The sequence below is a fragment of the Micropterus salmoides genome, unplaced genomic scaffold, assembly GCF_014851395.1.
Source record: "Micropterus salmoides isolate LMB-PRFRI ecotype aquatic unplaced genomic scaffold, ASM1485139v1 Ms_hic_scaffold_16, whole genome shotgun sequence".
Taxonomy (NCBI): domain Eukaryota; kingdom Metazoa; phylum Chordata; class Actinopteri; order Centrarchiformes; family Centrarchidae; genus Micropterus; species Micropterus salmoides.
This window is the reverse complement of record NW_024040707.1, coordinates 18,957,162-18,982,018: the sequence shown is the minus strand read 5'-3', so window position 1 is coordinate 18,982,018 and position 24,857 is coordinate 18,957,162. Positions and strand designations below refer to the sequence as shown.

At 42.3% G+C, this 24,857-nt stretch overlaps 1 protein-coding gene across 1 annotated transcript in view; it reads left to right on the top strand.

Annotated features, from left to right (window-relative positions):
- The window catches only part of LOC119905502 (adenylate cyclase type 6-like), a 37,106-nt gene extending 12,680 nt beyond the window's left edge, over positions 1 to 24,426 (top strand). Inside the window, exons 4-24 of the mRNA XM_038722604.1 lie at positions 10,312 to 10,461; positions 10,852 to 10,973; positions 13,071 to 13,182; positions 13,499 to 13,626; positions 13,852 to 14,010; positions 14,133 to 14,274; positions 14,466 to 14,594; positions 15,362 to 15,390; positions 15,635 to 15,782; positions 15,911 to 16,008; positions 16,148 to 16,235; positions 16,390 to 16,506; positions 18,796 to 18,945; positions 19,080 to 19,255; positions 19,454 to 19,486; positions 19,573 to 19,602; positions 19,703 to 19,835; positions 20,122 to 20,385; positions 20,608 to 20,812; positions 21,003 to 21,127; positions 22,529 to 24,426. Of these exons, the coding sequence (XP_038578532.1) occupies positions 10,312 to 10,461; positions 10,852 to 10,973; positions 13,071 to 13,182; positions 13,499 to 13,626; positions 13,852 to 14,010; positions 14,133 to 14,274; positions 14,466 to 14,594; positions 15,362 to 15,390; positions 15,635 to 15,782; positions 15,911 to 16,008; positions 16,148 to 16,235; positions 16,390 to 16,506; positions 18,796 to 18,945; positions 19,080 to 19,255; positions 19,454 to 19,486; positions 19,573 to 19,602; positions 19,703 to 19,835; positions 20,122 to 20,385; positions 20,608 to 20,812; positions 21,003 to 21,127; positions 22,529 to 22,657 (2,667 nt within the window). The 3' untranslated portion in view covers positions 22,658 to 24,426. The remainder of the gene's footprint in view (positions 1 to 10,311; positions 10,462 to 10,851; positions 10,974 to 13,070; positions 13,183 to 13,498; positions 13,627 to 13,851; positions 14,011 to 14,132; positions 14,275 to 14,465; positions 14,595 to 15,361; positions 15,391 to 15,634; positions 15,783 to 15,910; positions 16,009 to 16,147; positions 16,236 to 16,389; positions 16,507 to 18,795; positions 18,946 to 19,079; positions 19,256 to 19,453; positions 19,487 to 19,572; positions 19,603 to 19,702; positions 19,836 to 20,121; positions 20,386 to 20,607; positions 20,813 to 21,002; positions 21,128 to 22,528) is intronic.
- The last annotated feature ends 431 nt before the right edge of the window (positions 24,427 to 24,857 follow it).

Below are 24,857 nucleotides of genomic sequence, written 5' to 3'. Positions count from 1 at the left end.
TTAGCATGGCAGTAAATTGGACATTTGACGCTGCTCGACCATTGCTGGTTAAGCCAAAAACCAACTGGTCGACTGGAGCATCCCTACTCCTAATTGCAAAGAAGGATTTCTTTCTAACCCCCCCTTCAAACATCTACCCAGTTTAGAGCAATAGGTTATATAATTTATACAATTTTACTTTCAACCAGCTTCATATGTCTTCACTTTCACTTCACATAATTACTGTAAAGTGGATGTCATGACTGTGAAGTGAGCCCAGTTATCAGAAACTCTGTATGGATATTTTGTTGGGCTGAAGTCCTTCCTGTGCTGCAACTTGCAACTGCCACAGATGGGTCAATTCATTATCTCCTCATCTTCACTTCTGATTACTGGGATTTAGCACGCTTCATTCCTTTAACTGCATTTGGTTTTAAAAGTCTGCTGCAGGCTGCTCTGACAGCTGACGTTGTGTTTTACTTTCAAGTTTTGACAGTTGACTGTTGACCCGCAGCCTTTTAATTGGAAAGAAGCTACTAAATTCTTCTCATGCTGTTGATGACGTCAGTGTTTGTTGTCGTGTTGGATTTTCTGACATTTCTGCACGTCTGCAACACTGGACGTCCTAATGTCGAATCTTCACTCCAGCGTATGAATGTATCAAACAGAGCCAGAGTCGCTTTGTGTGTACAGCCTTTAGTGTAAGCACGCAATAATCCTAATGGATGATCCTCAGTTTTTCAGTATCTGAGTTTTTATCACTCCTGCATTCTCATTATGTTGGCTGGGAGGTACACGATCGAGTGCGATTTTAGAGATTCCCACTTATACTCCAGATTTAAAAGAGTCCTCAGTAGAAAATGCCCCCTCACATTGGTCTATCTTTGTCCAGTCACCTGAGTTAGGATTTCACCTCGTGGCGCCGATCACTGAGTCTGTGGCTGGAAGTCAGATATGTTCGAGCCAGAGCACACACGCACATGCATCACATGTTCCAAAACAGATTCATTTGGCCCTCAGAATGCTTCCCTGTGAGAGACCACCTGTCCCTCGTGTTTTTGTTATGTCACTCTCTTTTGTGGGTAGATGAGGCAGCAGCTAACTTTTCTATGATTGGCATTTGGCGCCGCACAGAGACATTTTGATATATATATTTCTATAACTTAAGGTTGAACAGCTGTGCATCCGTATGCCTTGTCTTAAGGGGGATTATTTGATATTCTGTGCCATTGTTTACTTATAAGAATTTATAACCAGCCGGCATGCAAGATGTCATACATGGATTAACAAGGAACTAAACAGAAGTTGTTCTTTTGTGCGCAGCAGGATATATTTGGATAACCAAATCCAAAATAAAGTCCTCTGAAGAAGAGCTATTGATGGACAGGTCAAGAAGGGAGCGAACTCTAGAAAGTATTTGCTATTGTTATAGTGTGCTGATCAGGCGCTAGAGGAAAAACCTGTTCCCATGGCACATTGTCATGGAGTCAACGGATGTGGGACCAGTGGAAACATACTGATCGCTCTGCTTAACACCGGTGAAAAAGATACCAATCAATGAAATGTCACAGGCATGACAGAGGCGTGCATAATGAATTTAGGCCAGAACATTGGTGTTATGTAAGAAAACCTGAAAGCACCCACACAGGGCTGCCTTAACCTTTATGAAATTATTTATAATGTTTGCTTTCAAAGTATGACAAGAGCTGTGTCTGATACTGGCATGTGTTGTAGGGTAATACCAACTGCTCTATGAGAGGTATTGAAACTAAAAGAAAATGTGACTTGTTAGTTCTGTATTATTATTACAGAAGTATTTACTCTGTTTAAGATATGTTTTTATTTATTGTTTGATTTTATTATTATAACACTGGTGCCCATATGATAATTTTGATACCAAAAAACTTAGTGCCTGAGTTTGAGATATAAAAACAAAACCCTTAAGTTTGAAGATAAAACAATTTTTCGATTAAGTTAAATAAAATTAAAAATGAGGTCAAAAATTAGTAAGACTAAGAATCATACATTTAATACTAGAAATTCTTTGATGATTCTACTCACATTACATTCATCTGATGCAATTGCTAGACATGTCAAAGGTCGCACGCCTCTGGAGCAACTAGGGGTTAAGTGTCTTGCTCAGGGACACATTGGTGGATTGAACCTGGGTCTCTCACACGAAAAAGCAAGTGTCTTATCCACTGCCCCATCACCACCCTCACACGTTTTGGTCAGTACTCAATATGTATTGTCGTTTGATACCCAGCTCTACTTAAATCGAACGAATCTGGTGTCCAGTGTACACAAGTTATGTACACCCAAATACACACACAGTCATGTGACCTGTGTCTGTCTGTGTGAGCCGCGTGTATCAGAGCAGCTAACTTGGCTGCTATCAAATGGTGAGAACCCATGATCAGGTACTGTGGGTGCTAAACAATGCACTGGCTGAAATAATAGATCCCCCCCCCTCAACTCCTTTACTCCCAGCACCAACCCCTCTCAAAGAAGGAGAGAGCTTGTGACTCATCCACTTATTGTATTACAACCAGAGGCAATGATACAAACCCGGATAACTTCCACCACAATGGGTGGGAGCAATTAGGATTAGCAAAATATTGCTCTTAAAACACAGCCAAAGATAAGGCAAATAATAGCCAGGCTAATAATAGCTGAGGAAGTGCAGGCTTCTAATGAAAGCTCATGGTTTACTAACAACTTGGCTATCTGCAAAAGTAAATACAGGGATTTAAGGCTGAACTGCCATGGCGGACGGCCAAGAGATATATATTAGGAATCCATTAGCAGTGTTAAATGTTGATCTGTGTGGCATTCAGGCCCTTAGGCTTTTTACACTGGATCCCGCTGAGCGTAGTGCATCCTATCCCAGTGCTGGTGAGAGGAAGGTGATTGGCTCTCTGTCAAAGTTCACTTCCACGCCAGCTAACCGTCTTGTTATCCCCCTATCCAGTGTTAAAACAACCACAACATGTGTCGGGCCGGCGTGGGAATGTGTTACTGTAATTAACAAACATGTTCATTATGAGTGTACAAACTCCACCCTGCTATTGACATGTGAAGAACAACAAGACATTATAGACCCTCTTTAACCTGCTCCAAATGATTTTTTCCCCAGTCAGTGTTGACAGTTTTTCCTGTAGTTTAAGCACTGAGTCACATTTTAATTGAATGATGTCAGATACACTAACAAAATCACATTATGGTCACATTATGTAATTTCACACACTTGGGGTTAATCCAGAGGAAGTTACACTCTTCTGCCTTCACAGGATCCTCCCACTGAAGTGTGCAGAAAGCAGTGCATTGTTTCACGTCTTCGTTTATTAAGCTCCCTCCTTACACATAAAAAAATCCTTTCCTTTTAAGGTGGCAGAAAGACGGTACTGTTTTCTTTGTTTGGGATGAAGTGTCATGAGCACCTTCATGTTGTAAAGAAGAGCTATAGCTGCTGGACTCTATGTTTTCTTTAACATTCAATATGCCTGAATCACAAGAGTCTTTGCTTTGGGACATATAGCCTTTAAGGGCTGAACTGAGATGATGCACATCATAAATGAAAGGACAGAACACTAAGACACATACAGTACAGTAGCAGTTCAGTTTGTAGAAACTCAAAGCCCAATCTTTTATTCCTGTGAAATGCTGATGATGTATCGGGCTTCACAAACATGTGGTGTTTCCGTTTCCTGAAGTTGGCCTGGAAGGCGGATGTGTTACATGCATGAGTGCAGTATCAACTCATCCTCGACTGAACAGCTCATGAAAGACCAAACCAAAACTTAAATTGAAGCCATCGTGTCTGCTGTTTAAAGTGTGTTTTTCTTGTATCAGTATTGATCCATATGCTGGTAAAAGTCCATATTGTGTATGGTTGAAGAGTTAGGACAGGGAAGGAGAGTGGTTAAAACTGTGCTGTGAATGTTAGCCGATGCTTCAATAACTGGAGAGTGAAACTAAACTCTTGTGTGTTTTTATTGGAGCTCCGGTTTCTGGCCAGCACACATCTCATGTAATGAATGCAGTTTAATGCTCCCTCTCTTAATTCCCTCTCTTATTTATAGAATTTCTGACTAAAAGAAAAAAAACATGCTTTAGTGCTAAACAAATGCTGTACCATTTAGTTGTACTCGTCACCAGTAGACATCTTCCCATTTTGTCCCATTCAGTTATCTATTTATATTTGTGTTACATAGGCCTCTCTCAATGTGAAATGGCCTTGGGTTCACGTTGTACATTGTGCTTAAAAGGAGATGGAGGCAATAGCAGATGAAATGGGAATTCCTGGATGTTTAGCTCACAGTCACACAGTTCAAGGTCTGGACTCCCTCACACAGTTCAAATCAGTGAGAGCAGCCAACGGAGGAGTGAATGGGGCTTGTTGGCTGGTTGGTTTGTTAGGCTAATTAACCAAATCTTGTGTTCTTGCAGTTGCGGTGCTGTAATTGCAGCTGTGCCTGCGAGGGTGTGAGTGGGCAGGAAGTGAAGGGTTAGTGAGGACACAGCTGGGAGGAGAGTGTCCCCCCCTCGCCCACTCCACCCCCACCCTCCCTCCCTCGGTCTGTCCAGCCAAACACTGACCCTGGAACACTGAGCAGCCAAGACCACTGACTAACAGACCCTGACGTATTCATCATAACAGCTTTGTGTCTAATTCTAATCTAATACTAATATTTGGTTATTAATAATTACATTTTACCCAAATCATAATTAAAATAAGGAAATGGGGAGGACAGTGGCGGACATAAAACACCTGTTGATGCTACTACTCATTCTACCATTGATCCCAGGAATAATTTATATATAAATATATATAAATATATATGTGTGTGTGTATATATATATATATATATATATATATATATAAACTTTTATAGTGTGATTTTTGCAAGGATCTGTACCAAACAAAGATGTTTTCTTAAGTCTGTGGAATATGATGTGTAGGCTAGAATGTCTCTCCAGCACGGGAATATTTCATTTATAATGGTATTTTGACACAAGTTTTACCTTTAACAAACATTGAAAATTGCAGTAGGCCATATTGCAATTTTGATAGGATTTTGATTATTTCACTGATTTATCCTTGCTCATCTTTATGTCTTTTTTAATGCCAAACAATTAATCGATTTGTCTATATAATTGGTATTTGCATCCCAAAAGTAGCAGCAATAGGTAACACATAGTGTGTGGGAGCCTTGAAAATGTGAGATTGTACACTCATTTCATGTAAGTTTTGTGGCTGTGGCTGTAGTTCACAGAGACAGGAAATGTCCCAGAGCAGAACTAAACTAAGGATGCAACATGGTATAATACAGCCAAGAGCTACAAGAAAGTAACAAGATGGCAAAAATGTTTAATTTGATCCTCCTGCTTTGTTTTAGGGAGTGGGTTCGTGAAAGGCTCTCAAATTACAACAAAAATAATCTCTTATATCTGTATACTGTTGCACTTGTTCCCCTTTCTTCACTGTCAGTTTTTTTCTCTGAGGCCAGTAAGTCTTCTGATACTGTTGCATATTTTTCATGACTGTCTTGAAGTTTATTTATACTGCAAGGCTCAGTAACTCAGAGGTGACATACATATTAATGTGCTTCAAAGTAAAAAGCAAGGAAAAAATAGGCATTCATGCCAAATAATATATAAAATAAGATAAAAACAGATAAGTCATAATCTTACAATAAAAAGGGAATAATAATACTGATTCAAAAATGTTACCTATTAACTACACACTTTCAATATCAATCAAGATCAGCTTTATTTAAATAGCACACTTAAAACAACAAGGTTGACTAAAGTGCTTTACAGGGTAAAAGTACAACAATAAAACATTAAAGTAAAAAAAAGATGTTCATGTGGGAGAGAATTCCAGAGAGCAGGACTATAATGACTGAGACCATAAGCTGATTTATAATTTATTCTAGGTATAGAGAGGAGGCTCAAAAGGTACATTCTGATACAGTGTCAGAAGAAAAAAAATCCAGATGCAAATTGTCCTTATGAAGCCTGTCAAGAGTAAATTGAGGGACGAGATATTGAAGTAGAAGGATGAATGAGCTTTGAGTTGAGGGAAATTTGGAGTGGACCATTTTAGCTGGTGGTTGCAGCTTGTTTAGTCAGTAATTCCAGGATCACTGGGAGATTTTCCATCATGTTTGGACAACGTTTATGTGCAAGTATTAATTCAGGATCTGTTTTTCTGACAGATGTACGGCCTGGGTCCGGCTCTATTTAGCTTCAGCGTTTCACAAAGATTACTTCGTGGCCTCACTGGTCGCCTGAGACCAATTTTGGTTTGGCCTAAGCCATGACAAAAACAGAGCTCCGATTCCAGATGGCAGCGACCCAAGATGGCAAAGACAGGCACCCGCACCCCTCTGCAACATTTATCTTTATAAGGAATGGCTTCTTTTCTTATGTTAGTAATTAACCATTATTGTAACCCGGATTAGATTCGGGATTAGTGCAACCAATTCTGTTTTTTTTACCACCGCAGTACCACATGTTATCTTTTCAGGCTATGATCAGCAGTGTGTGACTGGGCTTTGACATTCATCTCTGTAAGACGTCTTAAAAGCTCTAGATGCCTATCAAAGGTCATGTGCTGGAGAGTAGCCCCCATGTCACCAGCAGTCAGTGTCCCCAGAGCCTGTGTGTTGACTTATGGGATTCAGCACTCTGGTCTTTTATAGTTTAAACTCCAGTTTAAGTGGAGCTTAGGTTTGGTTGGATATCTGAACTTATGTATTATTGCAGGCCTTTTAATACTCCTGGATAAATCCAAACACTGATTGTGTACGAAATGCCTGATCAATCAAGTAAGTGACAGTGTGTTGTATCTGTAAATATTAGTTCTTAGCTTACTTCCTCTCACTGTATTGTCATAGGAGTTCATATTTGTTACAAATGCATCAACACGTGAGCACCTAAGCTCTGCTCACAGACAGTGCTTCTACAGTTGCCTTCACTGAACTTGAATAAAAGAAACGCTTGTGCAGTGGGCCTAAATGTTATCAAAACATCTCGTATTAATTAGTAGAACATATCAGCTAATGGCGTAACCTATCTCTGAATGAATGTATAATGACCTTGCTGTGAAAACCTGATCCGTGCACATGTACATTCCAGCGTGCTTGTGTGTGAGGGAATTGTCCAGTGGGATATTATTAAAGACAGAATGGATTTTCTGTATGTTTGCCAAGCAGAACTCTTTTCCATCCCCTTCCTTCATTAATTCTTTAACATGCTATCCATCTGTCTTACTTTATAAAGCACCTCACCGGGAGCCGCGCCTTATAAGCCAATGTTTGGACTCCTTTTAACTTCACCGCCAAGAGGTTCCTACTTAAGTAAATGTGGAGCAAGGCCCGTCTTTTGAGAGACAAAAAGTCTGCAGGTCAGGAAGAATGGTCAGGAGGCATCAGTGGAAGCAACTCTAATACCAGCTTAGTGGTTAGAAAGACAGTGGCACTATGTTAATGGGGAGAAGCTCCTTCTGCTCTCTTTGCACCACAGTGCTGTTTAGAGAGGGGAGTGTCAGAGCGGCTGTGGGTCTGTGCTAGATTTGCATGCCTGCGTGATATAAGTGCAGCTACAGACACAGCAAGCCTCAGGATCAAAGAGCTGCCATTCCAAAATGAGTTCACATAAGATTTATTCAAAAGCCTCTGTGAATGCTTCTTCCTCTAATCTCCAGACCGTGTGGTGACTAAGCATAACTTGGCATTAACAGAAGCTTTGTTCATCATGTTTCCCCTCAGTTTAGTTTCACTTATTCAGAGCTATCAGGCTGTTATGTTGAGCTATCATTCAAGATGTTGTCAGTTAGTTGTTGTTCAGCCTCAATAAGCTCCACCTGGATGCAGCGCACCTGCTGATGTTTTGGGGCTTTTGCAAAGTTTAAATTGATGCTGCACTTGCATTTGTATCGCATTTGCAAATAAATATCCATGTATCCATGCCATCACGGCACTGTAGTGTGTTTTGCTATTCCACAAAAATGCACAAAATCCTCAATGTGGGACCTACTAATCTGCATTTAAGCAGACTCTATGTTTGTTGCCAAGCTTGATAGGAATGTCTTTACTTGGATTGAAATCTGAGCACACTCACATGGGAAGCTGAATTGGCTGAATGTAAATTAAGTGCATTGCGGAGAAGTGTGGTCCTGGGAACTGCAGGTGGCCCTGTATCTCAGACAGGCCACTTAACAAAGTTATCTGGCTCACTCTGTTCAGAGCCATCTGTTTGGGATTAATGTGATCAGGTTATGTGAGAGCCCTTCCAGACTGGAGTGTCAAGTCTCCATTGGTGGTCTACAACATTACGATGCAGGGCTTATCAGGAAGCCAATGATTTATGAACACAATAGGCTGATCACTAATTGAGTGACAGTGCGACACAAATTCAATGCACTTAGAGGACAATTGCTCAATCATGTAAAGAACAAGAGTGGATGTTCTTTGTAGGTCCTCACACCTGATCCTCTGATGATGAGGTGTCTCACACCTCCTGACAGCTTTGATCTAAATCTTTGAAAGTTGACAGTTCAGGCATCAAAGATTCTCTGCCATGCTGCATCATCAAGTGGAAAAAGTGCTTCATGTTCTTTCCTGAAACCCTGTTTGAAGGAACCTGGCTGCATCCATATCGCTCAGAAATACAATTTTGGATGCTCTGTTTAGTTCCTGAATAATGCTGTAGCTCTCTGCCTGCATCAGCCACATAAGGGATTGGTATTTGCCCAGTACATCAAAAGCATGTTTGCGTCTGCACCTAAAAACCGTGAGTGTGGTTATTTTTTTGCTTACTGCTGTGCTTCTGATCTAGTTTGGCCATTTGTGTTCAGATGGAATAGGAAGCTACCACCATCTCTCTCTTTGACTAAACAGTTGAATTTGCATGCCACTGTCCTGTGCAAGTTGTGTTCTGTTTCAAGCACAGGTTGTTAGATCTCTGTCTTGTTGTGACAACAAAGACCAAGTTCTTGTGTGTACAGTGTCAACCTCATGTCAGGGCTGTGGTAGAAAGCCCGCCATCACTCTACACGTTTGAGGCCTTGTCTTAGTTTACTTTCAGTGGGAGTTTTGCTCACTGTGTGGATGCTATGTTAGTTTAATGACCTCTTAATTTCTTTCAAAAAAGAACATATTCATGAAAATATGCTGTGTATGCATGTATGCAGATAACCATCAACTATCTACAGCTTCCATCTGTCTTCTGCCAAATTACAAACACGTACACAAACACACAGGTTTGGCTACATACCAGCCATGGCTCAGAAATACTGGTAATTGTGATGAGATATTTCATGTTCTCCAGTTTTGTTAATGTTATTGTGTGTACCCTGCCTGCATGTCTTTTTCTCATTATTGATGATATCATCTTCAGAGGAAGCGCTGGGGTGCTCTGGTCATGGGTCAAGTGACTTTCCCAGGCTGGAGTGTGTTTCTGAGCATGGAGAGGACGTGTGTGTGCGCGCGCCTTGCCTGTGTGTTTCTGAGTGGAGGGGAAGTCCAGAGCTTGAGGCTCCATTTCTGATGTTCAGTCTTGGCCGTGGACGCAGAGAAATCACAAACAGACTTACACACAGGCTTACCACACGCATCCAAAAACACAAGGGCACACACAGAAAGCGGTCGGAGCAGCGCAGAGGAATGCTTTTAAGGTCGATGACCCCACAAAGCTAACTCAACGCTATATCTAAACTTTATTTACTCAAGCCACAGATAATGCTGTTTTACACATGCATTCTTGGAGCCTCATTGTTCAATCAGCATACCTGACTGCACTGGGAACCCACAGGAAAGTTACATTATTCTGTTTCTCACTACTGTCTTAAGCTGTACATTCAAATATACATGTACTGCTTTAAGCTCCATTTTGACAAGAAAAGGCTGTTCTGCATATCATCTGTTTTTGGCTCTCAAACGTACTCCATACATACTAAAGGACAAAACAAACTTTTAGCCTAAGTAGAAGAAAAACAGGAGTGTGTCCTCCTCTCATGCACCACACTGATCCTCCGGGCTTCTTCGTTGCCGTTCAGAACATGCCATGAGGAGAATGTCCTCTTGCAGAGCCACCACAAGGCCACACTCATCATCTCTAACCAGATCACATATAATAGCCCCTCAGACGTTTGAGGAATTTTTCTGCTTGCAGTAAATCCTATGACACGGAGTGTTATCAATTTCGTTTATTGACCACTCCCAGGTCAGGCACAGTTCACCATATTCTTATGATGTGACATGTACATGCCTGATGAAATTCTCAGTTGTTGTTTATATTTCTTTCTTTTGTTTCTGTGTTTTTCAGATCAGTGCCAACGTGCTGATCTTCCTGTGCACTAACATGATCGGGATCTGTACCCACTACCCTGCTGAGGTCTCCCAGAGACAAGCCTTCCAAGAGACGAGAGGATATATCCAGGCCAGACTGCACCTGCAGAGGGAAAACGAGCAGCAGGTACACACACGCACTGACACATGCACTCAGACACATGCATGTTCATGCAAATTAGTGAGGGAGGCGGCACTGCCCTGAAAACCTACCACATGTATGAATGCAAAAGAGCAACAAATGGGTGTCTCCATTTTCTAGTTACATTTTTTTTTTGTTTCAGTTTTAGAGGTCAACAATATGTTCTGAAGTATAACACGTATCTCCACTCCTCTCTATTTGACTAACACGTTCCCACGCATATGCCAACGAGGCAGGGTGACTCATTGAGCATTCTTAACAGCAGAAACTGATGGAAATGAATGGCCTCTCTCTCTCTCTGTCTTTCTTTAATTTCTCTCCCCATGTCTATTCTCTCTCTCTCTCTCTCTCTCTCTCTCTCTCTCTCTCTCTCAGGAGCGCCTACTGCTGTCAGTGCTGCCAAGGCATGTTGCCATGGAGATGAAGGCTGATATCAATGCCAAGAAGGAAGATATGATGTTCCACAAGATCTACATCCAAAAACACGACAATGTTAGGTAAATAAAGATAAATACACACCACTTGGTCCGCACCACTGCACTGACACACACACACACACACACACACACACACACACACACACACACACACACACACAGGAAGAGGTTGGAGAGCTTGTGTACTTTGCTATCACCAGCGGCTTTGACCTCACTCTGCTGACTGATGTGTCAGTTACAGAGTTACTCCAACAGCTATTTCCCTGACAGCATGTATTATGCATGTTGTTGTTTATTGACACTGACAGCATCGGCTGCAGTAACGATATTGACTTAGGCACACTGCTGTGCTTTCTGTAGCAAAAGATAGGAGGCAGACCTTTTTTGGCCCAACGTCTCGGCCCTCACCACTGGATTTCACCTCCCGAGTGGGAATTACTCAGTACTAATAGGTGATTGAAACTCTCCATCCATTAGCCTACTGGTGAGCCCTGCCGGTGCTGTTTAGGTTGTGGTGGTGATGGTGGTACGGAACAACGAGACAGGGTTGCAGCTGAAATCTCTTGCCAGAGGTGACCCAAAGAGGTTCAGGTGATGCACTTAGTGGAAAAATCTGCAGCGCCCTTGCTCTACCAAAGTGTAAACTTGTAAACAAGAATAATCCATTATCCAAGATTAAAACCTGCTGTCTTTGTCCAAAATTGATGCACAGGTCATTTTTGTAAAAGCTTTAACACCAGACAACAACTACATGTGAGTTAATGTTTTCTAATCCTGTTGAAGGATCACTAATATATGCTCTACTTTCTATGGAATTATGGCCAGCCCATATAACCTCAAAATGCTTATCTGTCAAACTCATTTGTTATGGGAGTGACTATACATTTAAAGGGTCAGTTCACCCAAACTACAGACAACCTTGTACGCCTTGTAATAACTGGCCACGCAGGAAGTTTTGGTTGTATTTGCCAAGATTTGGCTTTTGCTGAGGTGAATTTTGAAGAAGAAACAGAAGAGAAAAATGACACTATGCTACAGCAACATCCATCCAGGGGCTGGAGCCAATCCCAGCTGACATTGTGCGAAAGGTGGGGTACACCCTGGACAGGTCGCCAATCCATCGCAGGGCCGCACATAGATAAACAACCAGTCACACTCACACCTAAGGACAATTTAGGGTCACCAATCACGGTGGCTTCCTCCCACCGTCCAAAGACATGTAGACCACATGTCTTGGTCCAAAGTTATCTTTGGGACTAGTAGAAAGTAGTTCCAATGAAAACCTGGTCCAAAGACATGCGGTCTACATGTCTTTGGATGGTGGGAGGAAGCCAGAGCACCCGGAGAGAACCCATGCAGACACAGAACATGCAAACTCCACACAGAAAGGCCGGGGCAACCGGGGTTAGGACCCGCGACCTTCTTGATGTGAGGCCACAGCGCTATCCGCCAGACACCATTACTAGTCACTTTGGAAAATCCACAGATCACATGGTCAGTTTTCTTTGGGACTAGTAGAAAGTAGTTCCAATGAAAACTGTCGACAGTGATGGCAGGAGCGGATATCTCAAAACTCAATACTATATCCACTGCATGGTTAGATACCACTCTGGGTAAGGGAGGAGATGTGTTTGCATGTAGTTTGTGTGAGTTGACTCTTTAGAGATAATCTATTGCATCATGGCTCAGGGTGTGAGATGCAGACAGACTCTGGACTGCTGTAATTAAAGACCAGTTCTCCCCCCCAGTGGATGACCCCATGGGACCAACAGCGCCATCTGTCGCCTTCAACCGGAACTCAGACTGTCCATAGTGTTGTTTATCCTGGCCTTTCATTACTATCAAAAGTTAGAAATGAAAGGCATGCAGACAGGGGGACAGGGGGTGGTGTTCTCAGAGGGACGGGCTGGAGGAGGTGACCTACATTGGCCTAGATGATGAGAGCCAGAGCTGAACAAATGTCCGCCTCTCTCCCTCCCCTGCTCACATGGCAGCTGGACAGTGAGGAGGGAGGGAGGCGCTAGACCATGCCAATGAACTTTATACTTTATTGATTGGTCTCATTTTGTCTTTTCCTTTGTCTTTCTTTTCCGTGTCTTGTCCGTTTGTTTCGGGCCACCCTCTCCATCTCCACCACCACCAACAACTCTCCTGCAGCATACTATTTGCAGACATCGAGGGCTTCACCAGCCTGGCGTCTCAGTGCACGGCCCAGGAGCTGGTGATGACACTCAACGAGCTGTTCGCTCGATTTGACAAGCTGGCCTCGGTGAGCACTGACAACCTGCCGCCGCCATTTTCCCAGCCGAACTTTGAACCACTATTGCTTATGTAACCATACAGCCTATAACCTTCATTGTTAGTGTGTGTGTGTGTGTGTGTGTGTGTGTGTGTGTGTGTGTGTGGTGGGTACTTCAGCATTGTGCAAGACATCAATTAGACTATGCTGAGACTGATGAGTCATCTAAATTATGCATAAAAAGCTCTATATTTGACACAAGCATGCGGCATATTAACTGTAATTGAAGGCCTAACATTGTGTGTCTGTGTGTGTCTCTGTGTGTGTGTGTGTCCTTGTTGTACAGGAGAACCACTGCCTGCGTATTAAAATCCTAGGGGACTGTTACTACTGTGTGTCAGGGCTGCCTGAGCCCCGGGCTGACCACGCCCACTGCTGTGTGGAGATGGGAGTAGATATGATTGAGGCCATCTCGTGAGTCAAACACAAACTAATGCACTGAAACTCAAAGACCCACACACTCAAAACAAGAACACACGCCCCTACAGTCATCAGTAATGTTCTAGTGACGGTTAAGTCACGATTTCTTGCCTTGTTTATGCTGCACGGGGTATAGGAGAGACGCTGTGAAGCTGAAGGTGACATTCTTTTTTTGACAATAGTGTGTGTGTGCGTGTGTGTGTGTGTGTGCAACTGCAGGCTGGTGAGAGAGGTGACAGGCGTTAATGTGAACATGCGGGTGGGCATCCACAGCGGGCGCGTTCACTGCGGGGTGCTGGGCCTGCGCAAGTGGCAGTTTGACGTGTGGTCCAACGACGTGACGCTCGCCAACCAAATGGAGGCCGGGGGCAAGGCTGGGTAAGTCCCTCCTACTCCACCTGCCACCGGACTGATGTAGGCTCCCATAGCCTGTTTAGTTTCTGACACACTGTTTGTTTGTGTGTGTGTGTGTGTGTGTGTGTGTGTGTGTGTGTGTGTAGGCGTATCCACATCACCAAAGCCACACTGCAGTATCTAAACGGTGACTATGAGGTGGAGCCAGGATTTGGAGGAGAGAGAAATGCTTACCTGAAAGAGCAAAACATTGAAACCTTCTTGGTGCTGGGCTGCAGCCAGAAGAGGGTTAGTACACAGTCACACACACACACACACATACACACACACTCACACACATGTCCTTGATTACCTGCTTGACCTCTTCAGAACTTCACACTAGTGCCATATTTCACACACCCAATATAATAGCTTGTCACCTGACATAGAAGACCTTGTTTGTCAAAGCATTTTCCCTGGTGGGCTTTCTTCACTTCCAGAAAGACGAGAAAGCCATGATGACCAAGATGCAGCGAGCACGTGCAAATTCTGCAGAGGGATTGATGCCGCGCTGGGTGCCTGACAGATCCTTCTCCAGAACCAAGGAGTCCAAAGTCTTCAGGCAGATGGTGAGAGACACTCAGGGAGCACTTAGCTGAGCACATGGCACCTCTTCTTCTATATCCGATTTCCTGTGTGCATCCTCTCCACTCTCTGAAGTCAAATCATAAATATCTTATAATTATATTCTAATTATGTCCTCAAAGAAGCTGTTAATATTAGGCATTTCTCTTGTATGGTCATTCAAGGGTCTATTGCATGGCTAGACTCCTAGCCTGGTTTCTTTTAGAATACATTCACCTCAAATGAACAAGATTCTCTATAAATATAAATTTGAATGCCTGAAGGTGACAAATGTGCACAGAACTGTATGTATGGTAAAGTGTAAGAGAGACAATGGTAATGTAAGAAGTATTGATCTGTTCCTGTCAAACAAACAGGAGTTACAACAGGGCTCCCAGAGATTCCCAGTGGATCATTTACAACTGGAGCTAATCTGATAAGGCTGCAGCTGCATATATATCTCTTTCTCACTCTCTCTACCTCCCTCTCTTTATCCTACTCATTTCCTTGTCTTTCCTACATTCTTCCCCTCTCCTCCTCCTTTTGTCCTCTCCATCTCAGAGGGTTTGAGCCCTAGGGGCAAAGAGGGTGTAATTTGAAGCCTCCGAGCATTAATTAAAACATCAGTCTGGCTCTCAGGGATTAGCTGTTCAGATGTCTGAGTCTCTGTCTATTTTTCAGTTGTACTGTGGCTACACGATAATCTCTCCCTTTTCTCTCCTGCACTGTTTTTTTGTCTCTTTTTTCACTGTCTGTTTTTGTTTTTTCTCAGGGAATCGATGAAGCATCCAGCAAAGACATGTGAGTGTTTTGGCCTCAGTTATTAAGGTGTCTTTTGTTATTAGCGGCTGATTGGCAGACACTGTAGCGGTCACTATTGAGCCCCACTGTTGGTTTTATACAGTCACATCCAAACCCAGCACTAATACCATGTTAGCTCTGAGTCATCCTGCCTGTCACAGCATAGGCCAAGTCCCTCATACACACTCACACACAGATACAAGCACACACCACACAGTGACCTATTGTTCCATCTACCTCATAGCCGCTCTGCTCAGGAGGCCATGAACCCTGAGGATGAGGTGGATGAGTTTCTCGGACGGGCCATCGACGCACGCAGCATCGACCAGCTGAGGAAGGATCACGTCAAGAAGTTCCTACTCACCTTTCAGACCCCCGACGTCGAGAAAAAGGTTGGTATTTGATTGGAGCTGGTTTGAAAATCACCATAATTCCCTGTCAAATTAAAAGGAATTGATTTTATTTACCTCTTTAATTGAACTACAAGGCAACTTATTTCTCATTGATTTTCTATTCTCAGTATTCCAAAAAGGTTGATGATCGTTTTGGGGGATATGTGGCCTGCACACTCCTTGTTTTCTGTTTCATCTGTTTCATTCAGATTATAGTTTTCCCAAGGTAAGTAGCTCCCTCAAGTAAGTCGCCTTTTCCCAGTTTCCCAGTTATACTGAACTGTGGGCAGGAAATGTGGTCTTGATTAGTTTATAAGGAGTTAATGAGAGTTATACATCCTAATGCGTTTTCTTCTCTTCCGCAGAACAACACTTATGCTTGGTCTTTACATCAGCATCTTCATCATCCTCGTCAACATCCTCTTCATCTGTGCCATCTACTCCTGCATCAAAGTAAGAAACGAAGGACTTCCCCATATGATATTGCCCATATGATTTCCCTTGCAGATAACTTCAGATTAGAGTCATTATCATATGTCTTCAGCCAGCATCACTAATGGTATTAACTCTCTCTTATCTGATCTTCTCCTTGCTGTCTGCATCCAAGCTCTTCCCAGCTGTCTTGCAGACTGTAACCAAGAAAATTGTCCAGTCTCGTGCAAACAGCACACTGGTGGGCGTCTTCACCATCCTCCTCCTCTTCATTTCCTCCTTTGCTAACATGGTAGGGACACAGCTCTTCATTTTGTCATTTTTGAATCATGTATTTGTTGTGAATGGTATCATGTTGGTTCAAGTCTATCAATCACTAAGTTTCTCGTCAGATTTTCAAGAGATTTGAAGAAATTCTGCACCCTCCTCACATTATTTAATTTGGCTAAGGGGGTGCTGTAATTAGACTACGCCGATCAGCTATAACATTATGACCACTGACAGGTGAAGTGAGTCACACTGATTATCTTGTTAGAATGGCACCTGTAAGTTGGTGCGACATAGTAAAAGTTAGCAAGTGAACATTTTATCCTCAAAGCTGATGTGTTTGAAGCTTGATGACAGGGTCAGAGCATCTCCAAAACTGCAGCTCTCGTAGTTCCCGGTCTGCAGTGGTCAGTATCTATCATAAGTGGTATAAGGTAGGAAAAGCAGTGAACCAGCGACAGGGTTGAGACTCTTTGATGCATGTAAGGAGCGAAGGCTGGCCTGTGTGGTCCGATACAACAGACAAACTACTGTAGTTCAAATTGCCGAAAAAGTTAATGCTGGTTCTGATAGAGAGGTGTCAGAACACACAGTGTATCACAGTTTGTTGTGTATGGGGCTGCATAGTCGCAGACCAGTTAGGGTGCCTATGCTGACCCCTGTCCACTGCCAAAAGCATCTACAATGGACATGTGAGCATCAGAACTGGATCACAGAGCAATGGAAGACAGTGGTCTAGTCGGATGAATCACATTTTCTTTTACGTCACGTGGATGGTCGGGTGTGTGTGCATCGCTTACCTAGGGAACATATGGCACCAGGATGCACTGTGGGGAAGAAGGCAAGCTGGCGGAGGCAGTGTGATGTGCAATGTTCTGCTGGAAAACCTTGGGTCCTGCCATTAATGTGGATGTTACATTGACACGTACCAACCACCTAAGCATTGTTGCAGACCATGTAAACCCTTTATGGAAACGGTATTCTCTGATGGCAGTGGTCTCTTTCAGCAGGATAATGCGCCCTGCCACAAAGCAAAAATGGTCCAGAAGTGGTTTGAGGAATACAACGAGTTGAAGGTGTTGACTAGGCCTCCAAATTCCCCAGATCTCAATCCAATTTAGCATCTATGGGATATGCTGGACAAACAAGTCCGATCCATGGAGGCACCACCTCGCAACTCACAGGACCTAATCTGCTGCTAACGTCTTGGTGCCAGATACCACAGCACACCTTCAGAGGTCTAGAGTCCATGCCTCGACCAGTCAGGCCTGTTTTGGTGGCAAAAAGGGGGAACTACGCAATATTAGGCAGGTAGTCATAATGTTATGGCTGATCAGTGTATATACAACTATAGATGCCAAATAACGAATGCCATGGCCAAGAAAAGTGTTAAAAGTCATGCAACGATTAAAATCATGTTTATTAATGCTGAAAACCTAATTTCTGTGCATCAGCAACAGAAAATGATGTTTTATATGATGGCACATTAAAAACTGTCACCAACAGAAGTTATGCTTTGACTATGGTTTAGCGGTTTAACCATGTTTTACCATGTGTGTCACTCTATTTGTTCGTGCTCTGTAGTTTTTCGCTGATCCACTTGTATGATTTGCTGCCTGCAGGGTTGTTCCAGCCTGTGATTTTTTCCTCAGTGTCACACTCCAACATCAAGCTAGCCAATTTAAATTTCATAAAGACTTATTCAGTAGCTTGCTTGCTCAGGTCAGCAGCTACTTTCTCTATTCTGCACCATTGAGCTTCAGTCTGCTCATTTTTGGGGTTCTTTGTCTATTATTGTATTTTGAAACATCCTTAATTTGTAAAATGATATTATGTAAGTACCTACAGTATGTGCAGAAAAATATTTTCCAGTAATGTGACTGAAGGCATTTAAAATCTTGTGTCAAAACCTTTAAAATTACAGAAGTGACAAATATTTTTAGATGGATTTTTATTATTGGATTTCTTATTTGAAGTAATTTAAAAACACTATTATTTACATAGTTTTTTCATCAAATAGCATTGATCAATATTTTCAAATGTAAAATGCCCTCCTTGCACATATCTTTGTCACAATTCTTTAATAACCAATAACCAAGTGATCTTTATCAAAAATGTCTAGGTTATGTGCAAATACATCACTATCAGACATCATCAAACATGCATTTTGCGGCCCAGTTGGGTTCTACTGTCATGTTCAAAGGGGAAAAAATAAAGGATTTACATGTTTTATTACTTTGGCCTTTTTCAGCATTACATTTGTGTGTCTCTCGCTGACGCTTAAATGACACACTGTGTCCTCGTTTCATGCCAGTTTACCTGCAGCAGAGAGAAACTGGAGGAATGTGTGGCCGATGAGCTGAACACATCAGTGACTCTCTGCTTGCTGCACAACCTGACCAAGACCGCAGAGGACGGTTTGACTCTGTGTTCCAGCCAGGCCATGCCCTGCCATTTCCCCGAGGTCAGTCCCATAACATGTTAGCATGTGTGTACAGTACATCGTGTGTGTTTATCTGTGTGCATGAAAAGTATATTTGAATATTCACCTCACCTTCCTTGTCCCCTTCCTCCCTGGCTGTCTCCTCTCTGCTGCAGTATTTCAGCTACAGCGTACTGCTGACCCTGCTGGCCTGCTCCGTGTTCCTCCACATCAGCAGCATAGGGAAGCTGGCTCTGATGCTGTTCATCCAGCTCACTTTCCTCCTGCTGGTGGAGTGGCCTCAGGTGGCCCTGTTTGACAACGCAGACCTGCTGGTCTTTGCCAACACCCTGTGAGTCCCCTCACACACATACACAAGCACATACCCTCAGTCTTTCAACCTGAATAGTTGAGCTCCTGTGTCACAATACTTTGGTTTAGGTTGGCCTACATTATTACAATAAGGTTTAGATTATAAAAGACCTACTTTCTCATGTACCAGTTGGGCTCTACTCCTATTTTTTGAATATGTTCTAATTTTTTTCCTCAGGCAATTATCACCTGTTAATGATTCTCTACAACAGTAAGTTGTATTATTTTATTCAGTACTACCTAATTTTGATGACTCATGTGGTTTGTTGACCTGACTTTTCCGTGTCTATTTTCCAGGCCTGGTTTCAATGAAACTGCAGAACAGTGGTAAGTACCTTTCTCTTCGTCCGGGTCCTTAGTACGGGTCAGGCTGCACAAATTTTACTCCCATGCAAGACACTCATTCAACTCCTCTTTCCCTCCTCAGCCTGGAGAGCGTGACCAAGGTATCCCTAAAGGTCATGACCCCTGTAATCCTGACAGTGTTTGTTCTGGCTCTCTACTTGCACGGCCAGCAGGTGGAGTCCACCGCACGCCTGGACTTCCTCTGGAAGCTGCAGGTAAATTAAACCGTTCCAGATGTAAAACAAAATATTTTGACACATCATAGCAGGAAACATCCATTAACAAATTAGGCACTGTTCTGTTCAAGTGTTCCAGTAAGCGATGGCAGTGTGACAGTGAGCCAATATGCACAATAACAGGATCCTGAAACTGAGGCAGCTATATGGAATTTAGCCATCACTTATTTTATTATTTACACCTGCATTTTTCCCCGCTGTGACATGTCAAAACACCTTCAATGAAAAAGCCCTATAGCCACATCTCTGCCCCTCCTCTCCTCAGGCTACAGAAGAGAAGGAGGATATGGAGGAGCTGCAGGCGTACAACCGCCGCCTGCTCCACAACATCCTGCCCAAGGACGTAGCCGCACACTTTCTTGCACGGGAGCGTCGGAATGACGAGCTGTACTACCAGTCATGCGAATGCGTCGCGGTCATGTTTGCCTCCATCAGCAACTTTTCTGAGTTTTACGTGGAGCTGGAGGCCAACAACGAGGGAGTGGAGTGCCTCAGGCTGCTCAACGAGATCATCGCTGATTTTGACGAGGTGAGAAGAGATGGAAAATACATATAAGAAGATGATGAATGCAAATTATTTTAGAAATGACTAGGATAAGGTATGATGGGGTTTTTTCATGCTTCCTACAATCACCTTCTCCACACTGTCTTTGTTGTTCTGCCCTTTAGCAAGCTGTTGACCTAAAGCTGAAGTGCAGCATTTGTTTGTCTCATCTCCTCTTCTTATCCACTGTTGATTACTCTTCTCTAGATCATCAGTGAGGACAGGTTTCGTCAGCTGGAGAAAATCAAGACCATCGGCTCCACCTACATGGCAGCCTCTGGTCTGAATGACTCTACTTACGACAGAGAGGGCCGTTCTCACATCTTGGCTCTGGCCGACTATGCCATGAGGCTTAGGGAGCAGATGAAATACATCAATGAGCACTCCTTCAACAACTTCCAGATGAAGATAGGTAAGCCTGGGAGGTAGTGGAGATTGTTTTTTGAAACATTATCTGATAAATCTGCCAGTTGGCATTTGTTTAAAAAATCATTTTCCCGGTCAAAGTACTACAGTAATCTACTTCCTTACAAGCAGCATTATATTTGAGTCAGTGTGGTGTAACTAGTATGATGTAACACAGCCAGGTGCTTTCTTTTCAGGGTTGAACATGGGGCCAGTGGTAGCAGGGGTGATTGGAGCCAGGAAACCCCAATATGATATCTGGGGGAACACAGTCAATGTGGCCAGCCGGATGGACAGCACAGGAGTACCAGACTGCATCCAGGTAATTCTACACAACTCCTCTCAGTACTTCCTCAGCAGTATGTAAATTTACGTTCACAAGAAGCATTTTGCAGTTTTAGTTATTGGTAAGTGAATCAGCCAACCCAAAATACCAGTCCAGTTACTTAGAAACTAGTCATAATGCTGTCTCAGTAGTTATTCTAATATGAAAGTGTGCGTCGGTTACTTTTTTCACCACAAAATCTTGCATCAGTTCTGCACTTTTATAATCTTCTGCACTGTAAAAAACGTCTTTCCCCAAACTGAGAGATAATTATCACTCCAAGGCATGTACATTTGAAAGCATTGTTTGTGGTATCTGAAAGAGACAAAGTCATTCGCCTATGCTCTGTATGAAAGTCATACAGATACCAATTCTATAGATATAATCAGTGCACAGTCCTTCAGGATTTAGGTTCAGACATCTGCTCTGCAGAAGTGCCCTTGAGCTGTGCCCATGCTGTTCTCTAGCAGAAATAGCACTCTAATGTCCCTCTGGAGGACAGCATAAAGCTAAATTTGAATTACCTGCATTATTTTCATCTTCAAGAGAGAGACCACAGTCGTTGCATGTTCCCCAGAGAAGCAGTCAGTCAGTTATGTCAGTAATGGACAAGATTAAGGACAAGATATCCAAAGTCTTATTTATCATCTCATTCATGGATATATAGTTGATGTAAAAGCTAATTTTGAAACGTGAAAAAAAACACCAACCTAGCTAACAGCTGTAGTGACATTTTTTGCCCTTAAATCAAATACATAAATTGGTTGCTAGAAAGATTACAGTCAGAACAATGCTTCCATCTGTTGTACACTGTGAGTTACTGCAAGTTAAAATGCCTTCTAAGATACACATGGTAGAAACAGCAGGGCTGCAACTTTCCAACTTGTTATATTTTGATTGATTAATTTAGCCTCAGAAATGTTAGTAAAACTGAATAAAATGCCCATCAGATGTTTTGTATTAGTCAACTAACTGAAACCCAACTATATCCAATTTAGAAGCAGCTAATCTTCACATCTGAGACGCTAGAAAGTCTATTCCAAACACTCCAAAAAAGTTAGTTTATATGATAAAATAGAGGGAAAAAGTCCCCACCTTTGAGTAACTAGTGAATATGTGGCATTTACTGTGTGCTTGATAAATGACTTAAATTTGATTGTCAAAATGGGTGTGGATTATTTTTCTCAACACTGACTGTTTGTTTGAGCTCTAATACATAAGTAGATCTATTTTGCTCGACGTTTTATACAAAATGCGCTACTTTTTAAACATGTTATACCTTGATCACAGTCACATTAGGAAGATTATTCAGTGTGAAACTGGGACTGACAGCGTTTCTCTTGGAGAAGGATTGAGTGTCTCACATCTTTGGTGTCAAATGTCCGCGCCCTCTCTTAGGTGACCACTGACCTGTACCACGTGCTGGTCAACAACAGATACCAGCTGGACTGTCGAGGTGTCGTCAAGGTGAAAGGGAAGGGGGAGATGACCACTTACTTCCTCACTAGCGGTCCCCCGGGCAGTTAACAACAGAGAGGCCAACCACAGCGTGACTCCTGCTGCACTGACAAGACAGAGAATGCAGAGGGCTAGCTCAGCGATGAGCACCGAAGTACGGTGCGAACACACCGGGGGGACAGGAGACGGCTAACAGAGACAAGCTCGGCCTGTCTGTATGTTGTCACGGACTCAGATACACACATGTTGTATGCTGTTCATGTCTGACGGCTTTTTCCCAAGCTGCTCGAGAGATCACAAAGCCCAGTTGCCTTAGAACGGAAGTGGCTATGCTTGTGTTTATAAGCAATAGTATTTCATCTGGAGTCGTTATTTATTTTTCTGCAGATGGATTTTTGTGATGACCTTGTACAAAAAAGACAAAATTAAATAAAAATATATATATATAATCAAAAAAAAACCTATATTACTTAAAAGAAAATATGCAAGGACAACATGAAGGATGAAAATGACCAAAGATCAAATGTTTAATATGAAATACACACTAATCTGTTCAAAAGCAAAGTAACCTTAAGTAATTTATTATTCTTTTGACAGCAAAGGCCACGGTAACGTCACTGTCGTTGATAGCGACAAACACTTCTTTGTTGTGGACTTGTTGTTGACTCATGAAGGACAACACACACACACACACACACAGATAGATATAAAACACAATAACCTTGGCTTGGTCTTGTGTGTGTATCAGGGCCTTCTTTGTTTCTTCCAGCCTGTGATTAGCCATAGTCTGGGCACAAGGCTGCTTGTGGTTCACTGAAATGTACGATTGATTACTTGCTCCCTGCAATGTATTTTTGGTTCAAGCCAAGTACGAAAAGAAGGAAGAGCGGTTGCATTAGTATCACGGTACTGAAGAGAGATTGTTAAACTGTTATGAAACATTTTATATAAGTGTGTGTGAGTACCGTATGTATGGGTGTTTGGGTGTGTGTGTGTGAGCACATTAGCTGAATGCTGATCTTTATCTATAAAGGGGCATACTGTAACTTTTCACTGTGAGGTTTTTATGATACTGTATGACAATGCTTTCTTGCCAAACTGGTTGCTGCAAGGCATGTTTTATATTATTCTCGTTGTGTGCCCAATCCTTATTTCCTGTGTCAAAATGATCATTTGAAGAGAATTATGTCTACAGCGCCTTTTACCGGACTGTAACTTTGACTGACTTCATTCCAACCTGAGCAAAAGCCCATGAAACGTATAGTTTGGATTGTGTTGCAACATGTGAACTGAAACTGGTCCTTATAGCTTCAGGATTAATTGTATACAGGAATTCTCCTAAGTATTGCATTGAGATTATGCAATTCCAGGGTGTGCATCTGGTTGTTTTTTGGCACATATAGACTTGAAACACCCCCAAAATTAATAGTCTGAACAACATCATATGAATGTATGTAATAATAAATATTTTTGTCCACATTGAAACTACTACTGAAGAAAACCACTCTTTACATTGCCATTGGTACTGTGGAAGGAGCCTAATCATTGTTCTAGAGGCCAAATTGACTAGACTGAAGGTATGTTTTACATTTAGACAGCTTTACAGCTGGTGTTGATATGCTCATGGTTTTGTGTGAGCCTAAAAAAAAGCTGCCTTCATAGGCTATAAAAAAGATGTTCACATTTGCTTCTCCCTCTCTCTCCTTAGAATGAAAGTTCAAACAAATGCTGTTGCATTTTCCTGTAGAAAGTGGCAGAGTTTAAGAAATAGTGCAATGATTGATTTGATTAATTTCCCCCTTGGATAAGAAATTAATAAATGTCTGTTTATGCATTGATTGTGTTTATTTGGTTTATTATTCCTGTTGATGCTCTCATATCTCTACAGTAGAGGTGATAGGAAAATTAATCTTACAAAAGAAAAGTAGGGCAAGACCTACCTTCAATTTGTTCTTGATAAAGCTGTGTTGAGAGGAATAAATAGTATAAAATTAAAACATATTTGTGATTATTGCCGTCTTAGAAAATGTCACAAACACTTCTGCCCAAAAATCAAGAACAATTTATTCTTCCTTTCACAAAAATCGACTTCCCCCCAACAGTTTATTTCACAGCACAGCTTTAGCGTGCTTTGAGGCGCTCTATTTTGTTTGCTTTTAATTTAGCTCTCACGTCAATCAGCAGCCTGCAATCAAGATTTCTCCCTGGGACAGTAACCTGAGAGACGCCTCCTTCTCCTTTTCTGAATAAATCAGTCTACAGTTTCAAG